Source organism: Cibotium barometz, chromosome 37, assembly GCF_041138505.1.
Source record: "Cibotium barometz isolate CiBa-2024 chromosome 37, ASM4113850v1, whole genome shotgun sequence".
Lineage (NCBI taxonomy): Eukaryota > Viridiplantae > Streptophyta > Polypodiopsida > Cyatheales > Cibotiaceae > Cibotium > Cibotium barometz.
The window spans coordinates 28,321,315-28,327,469 of NC_141082.1; the positions used below are offsets into that span (position 1 = coordinate 28,321,315).

The following is a 6,155-nucleotide window of genomic DNA, read 5'->3' on the forward strand; positions in this document are numbered from 1 at the left end:
AACTTCACCAATCATTCCCTGGGCTGCTTCATGAGCCTCCTCATTATGGCCTCGATCCACATGCTTTAGACTCCAAGCTTCAAATTCCTTCAGCAAACCCTTAATCTTGAAACACATTTCCTTAAGTAACATATTCTTTGACTTCCAAACTCCCAATACCTATTTAACCACAAGCAATGCATCTCCTCGGCGAATGCGAATCCTGTGTACACCATGCTTCAAGCATATTTGCAATCCAACTTCCAAAGTCAGATACTCCGCTTCATTGTTGCTATGTGCGGATCCTTAACACCCTTTTTAAAAACAAGGCAACCCTGTGGATCATAAAGCACCAAACCTCCTGAGGCTGCATCATGGCTTTTCCTGTAAGAACCATCAAAATATAATAAGTGTGCATTCATCAATTCAGCCGCATCCTCAACTGGTTTTTTGATGGTCTCCTCCTTTATAAGAAGAGGACTCTCAATGGGGACGAAAGGAGAGTGTTGGAGTAAGCTCAAGTCAAAAATTAAAAAAATGTTAAAGAAAGTAGCATGGAGTGGAGAAATGTCAAAGAAAGCAGCTATATTGGTTGAAAATGCCAAGGAATGTGAAAATGTGTTAGAGAAATATCAAGGAAAAATCAAAGAAAGCAAGAAGGAAAGAGAAGAATATCCTCTAATTTAATCACTAAGGGTGAAAGAAAGCGAGAATGTCCCCTAAATCATTAGAGGAAAGAAAGCGAGAATGTCCCCTAAATCACTAGAGGGAAAGCGAGAATGTCCCCTAAATCACTAGAGGAAAGCGAGAATGTCTCCTAAATTACTAAAAGTTACCTAAACATCATCCATGAAACTATGCAAGCATGTGGGGGTCCACATCGTCCGATGGTGGATGAAACTTCCATATTTCACTAAGACTTTCTACGAATGTAGAAATCTTCACTTCTCTAATCATAGTAATCATCTAAACATCTTTGATTCATATGAATGATTTCTTTCTTCGATTAAAGTTATCTTTGTTACTATAACAAATCCAATTATAGAAATCATCATCACTCCTTCCAAGTATAAACCATCATCACTTCTTTGATCGTAGAAATCATCAGCCCTTCTATAACCATAGAAATTCTTATTTTTCAATTATATTCCAGAACTCATTATTTTTTGAGTCATATTGCACATGTTACCCTAATGATTAATATGATCGATTTCTGTATTATTCACCTCTCCCCATTTCTACAATTGTGGAAATCATCTCTGTTAACAAATGTTTTATATAACTTTTTGGGACTTAGAAAATTCCCACATTTATTTTTTTTCACTCATATCTGTATGGCCTATAATTGGGCAAGTAATTTCTAAAAAGGGCTAGATAAGGTGTGCATAAATCCTGAAGCTTCATCCTGAAGCTTCATAACGCATGGATCCTCATCAAGGTTCTTTACTACAGATCACCAAATGGATGCACCTCATTGAGCAAATAGTTTATGTTGAAAACACACTTGAAGACATGTTGAAGACATGTTGAAGCCAGGTTGCAAGCCAAGATCGGGTGTATCAACAAACAAATGTCTCTCACATAAGCCAAGGTAGGGTGCATTGGCAGTAGACAAGTTTCCCACACATAAGATGGGGAATGTAAGGACAGATGAGTGTGCTTACATTGAAGTGCAAGATCTACCAAGCCTAGGAGAGATACCAGACACACTACCCATGCTCATAAAAAAGCTTGTAGAGGGCCTCAACTAGTAGAACATAAAAAATGGATGTTGAAAACCTTTTTGGGAAAAGTAAGACCATAACCCCAACCTTTAGCAAAGAGAACCGTATATGTGATCTACAACTCATACTTTACTCCATTACTTTCCTAGCCTTTCCACTTTATAGAAGTAGAAAGGCTAGGAAACTATATTTAATTTACAACTCACACTCTACACCATTACTTTCGTAGCCTTTCCACTTTATAGAAGTGTCCCCATACAAGCTCCTTTCTTCATTAGCGATTCTTCCTTCAGAGGTTTTTAGATAGTACATCGTTCCATGAAGCAAAATGACATCTAGGACATTCCAAGGATGCCTAAGTACAAAATGTAGCATGCATTGAAGATGTCACTAAGAAAGTGAGGATGAGAAACTTCGAGAAAGTGAGGGTAAAGTAAGGCTCGGTGTTAGAAATAAATTTTTTTCTAACCAGTGAAAAAAAGGACAACCTTCAAGCCCAACGGGTTTTTATTAAAAAAATGCATGGATTAATCAGTTTTATAACTCAAACCTTAAAAAATTGAATCTTTAAATTCAAGGCTAAGCAAAATTACAACCGGTTTTCTCAATTTGAGCCGTGAAGATTACACTAAAGGACGTTTTTTTGACACTGGTAAGGATGTGACTAGGAGTTGTGGTAAGAGCCTCGTCCCACTAGGGAAACAAGGGGGTCTCTCAATTATAGGGAGGCCCACTTGTCCCACATGTCCATCCCAACAACAGGAGAAAACGTTAAAGAAGGAAATCGATATGCACAAGTTTCAAATAAATCCTATTGGTTCAATGTTGGAGTGTACTAAAAAGCATTATGTCTGTTTTCTCATTATTTTTATCCTACTATGCTCATTTTTCAGAAGGATCGAGTTTTCAAAAACCCCGACTATCCCTTTATCCTCTTTGGGGAACCCCTCCACTAGGGGTCAAGTAATATAACCCCAGAAACCCCACTCCTTGGAGGTGTGCAAAGTTTTGTGAAGGGGCTCTTAAGGGGTTGTACAAAGTTGTGGTGGAGGGTTTCTAGTGTGAACAGCCCCTTGGTGAGTTTGCTTGGCCAGGAATTAAGCTATGCAAAGACCACCCCACAAGATCCTTGCGGGGCCAAAGAGAGGTGCCCACGTGGAAAGCCTTGGACAAGTATCTTGTACGGGGCGTGTTTGCCACGTGTTGGTGGTGGTCATCATGTGGGTCTACGTGTTGCCGTGCCATGTGGCAAGTGTACGATCGTCTTCTTCGCCTTTGTAGTTTGTGTGGAAGCCAACTTTAGCATGAAACTTTGTCTTGACCTTCCAAGCCATTCTCTGTTCCTTTTGGATTCTCTCTAATCTCTCATTTTTATCCATGGAGGATAGAGCTGGCCTAAATTTGATCCACAATTTGCGCCCAATGTTTCATCATCTGCAGCACTAGACATTTCCTGCTGCCCACTGCGCGTTGACATTCACCTTTGAGTATTGCCATGGCTGTCGCAACACCAGATTGCTCTCCCAGAAGACCTCTCGGTGTCAAGCTCATCCAGCATGTGCTCAAGAAGGAGATTTCTTTTCAATCCTATCAAGTATCTGTGCTAGTGCTTACTTTTGTTGCTTACACTCTTTACCATCTGTCTCGGAAGCCAACAAGCATTGTCAAAAGCACCCTTGTGTCCACCACAGGATTATACCTTACGCCAGTTTCTTCTAAAACAATCACGGCACTGCATATTGAGATCGTCTCACAGAATGCAACACAATTGGGTGCTATTAGGGGTTGGGCTCCTTTTGATGGAGACTCTGGAACAGATCTTCTCGGAGATATTGATGTTGCTTTCTTAGCTGTGTATGCTTTGGGCACCTTCTTTTCTGGCCACTTGGGCGACCGGATTTGCCTGAGATGGTTTCTTGCAGTGGGCATGGTGGGCAGTGGCCTCTTTGCTTGCCTCTTCGGATTGGCTTATTGGTGGAATGTTCACTGGCTGCCTTACTTCTTCATTGTGCAAATGCTATCAGGGCTTTTTCAAGCAACTGGGTGGCCCTCTGTGGTGACTGTGGTGGCAAACTGGTTTGGAAAGAAGAATAGGGGCCTTATAATGGGTGTTTGGAATGCACACACTTCTATTGGAAATATTTGTGGGAGCTTAATTGCTTCTAGTTTGCTAGATCAAGGGTGGGGATGGGCTTTTCTTGTGCCAGGGATTGCAGTAGCAGCTGGGGGAGTGCTAATTTTTCTCTTTTTAGTGGTGGATCCTAGCATGGTTGGCTTGCCTTCACCACACACAGATGTTGATATTGAGCAATCTCAGAGAAATCATTATACCAGTGTAGATGAAGAGGCAGGACTTCATCATAAGAAGGGTTGTAATGCTAATGAAGGGCAATCCGAGAGAGCTGGGAAGCTCAAAGAAGATGAGAATACAGCCCCTTTGCTGGTAATTTATGAAGGGGAGAGCTGTGAAGTGGGGCATGCAGTGGGCTTTCTTGAAGCATTGGCGATTCCAGGGGTGATCCCTTTTGCTTTGTGTTTATTTTTTGCTAAGCTGGTGGCCTACACATTCATTTACTGGCTACCATTCTACATCAGCAATACGGGTACTCTACTTACATTCCAGATATGAAGCCTTTGGTTAATCATTATGATCTTGTCGCTTGTTAGATTAAAAAAGGTTGTCAAGTGGGTTGATCAAGTAGGCGCCCACATATCACCTGTGTGCTGAGGGTAATTAAAACATATAGTTGTATGCATGGTTTATGTGATCTATATACATACCAGCTTAGATTTAACCTGATTATGATACAATTGCATGCTTTCTGGCTAATTTAGCAGTAGCATATATTAGCTTGGGCGCACCAAAATAATTAAGTAGTAGGAATTTTTCTAATGGTGGGAAGGGGGCAATATCTTGCAGAGATTGATGGCGAGTATCTCTCGAAGGAGACGGCTGGGAACCTGTCCACACTGTTCGACGTGGGTGGCGTGATGGGCGGCGTGTTGGCTGGCCATATGTCCGACAAACTGAACGCGCGGGCGATGACTGCGGCCTTGTTCACGTACTGCGCGATACCAGCGATGGCCATGTACAGGGCCTACGGGGGCACGTCGCTGTGGCTCAACGTGGGCCTGCTGGTGGTGGCGGGGCTCTGCGTGAATGGGCCCTACTCACTCATAACGACAGCGGTGTCGGCTGATCTGGGCACCCACGAGCGTGTCAAAGGGAATGCGAGGGCGCTGGCGACGGTTACTGCAATCATAGACGGCACCGGCTCGCTTGGAGCTGCCATTGGGCCTCTCATCACAGGCTACATCTCCCAAGGCATGGGCTGGAACGCTGTCTTCGTAATGCTCACCATCTCTGCCTTCGTTTCTGGCTTCCTCCTCACTAAACAAGTGACTCGTGAGCTCAAGCCTAGAGCAACCCGACTATAAGCTCAAGTCTAAAGCAAGACGACTAAACACGCATCATTTTTACAGCTACCTTTTAATTAATCATATATATTTATATATGATTAAATATATATAACTACAAACATGGCCCGTAGCCTATATGTTCTGGCACACACAGAAGGTGACCACCTAAGCTTGTGTATAGGTCACTTATATATTCCAAGGGTAAGACACAAAAACCTTTACCAAATAATAATATCACCCAAACGAAATTATTGACCTAACTAGTAAGACACCGTGTAGCCTTGAACGTCCTCTAGCATTTACCTCCTTCTTGTTAGCTTAGAGGACACTTGGCACAAGAAGAGAGTTCATGGGTAAATACAAAACGTTGCTAATGCTCTAGTAGCACTAGGCACTCACTATTAGGACTTGAAATAATATTCACCACCATAGTATGGATGCACTCTCATCTCTTGGAGGGCTCACTTTATGTCCATGTCATGATTACACACTTAACAGACATAATATGTCTTCATGGTTACTAAAAATAATTTCAACTTTGAGTTGATTCAATTTGGCAACAATTTCCCACCTTAAGTGGCCATGTATGACTTGAAATTTTGTTATGATTATATCATGATTCTACCATTGTTTGTTGGTTAACTATAGATTGTAGTCACTTCCAAATTGTGTCCTTGCATTTGGGTAGAAATGGAGAGGGTGTCATGCCGTCAAGTACACCCTTCCAAATTGTAGTCACTTTCAAATTTTGTCCTTGCATTTGGGTAGAAATGGAGAGGTTGGCATGCCATCAAGTACACCCTCTTCTATACGGTCCATAGCTTGTTTTGGTTGTGGGTTGTCTTCTTTATTCTTTTCTTCTTTATCTTCTCTTTCAAGCATCTACTACATGCTTACCATAAGAAAGCAGTTGAATCTTGTTAACCACTCCATAAATTAACATGGTTTTGATTGTCCAACCTACGGTAAGGTGCTTTGTCATCTTACCCGCACGAATGAGGACTTAACTTTTGTAAGAAAACGTTCAAACAT

At 41.8% G+C, this 6,155-nt stretch overlaps 1 protein-coding gene across 1 annotated transcript; it reads left to right on the top strand.

The window, feature by feature from the left end:
- Positions 1–3,009: 3,009 nt before the first annotated feature.
- Positions 3,010–5,750, top strand: LOC147617125 (putative glycerol-3-phosphate transporter 1). Its single transcript, XM_086776717.1, has 2 exons — positions 3,010–4,306; positions 4,624–5,750. The coding sequence occupies exons 1-2, from the start codon at positions 3,199–3,201 to the stop codon at positions 5,139–5,141; spliced, it is 1,626 nt and encodes a 541-aa protein (XP_086632843.1). The 5' UTR covers positions 3,010–3,198; the 3' UTR covers positions 5,142–5,750.
- The last annotated feature ends 405 nt before the right edge of the window (positions 5,751–6,155 follow it).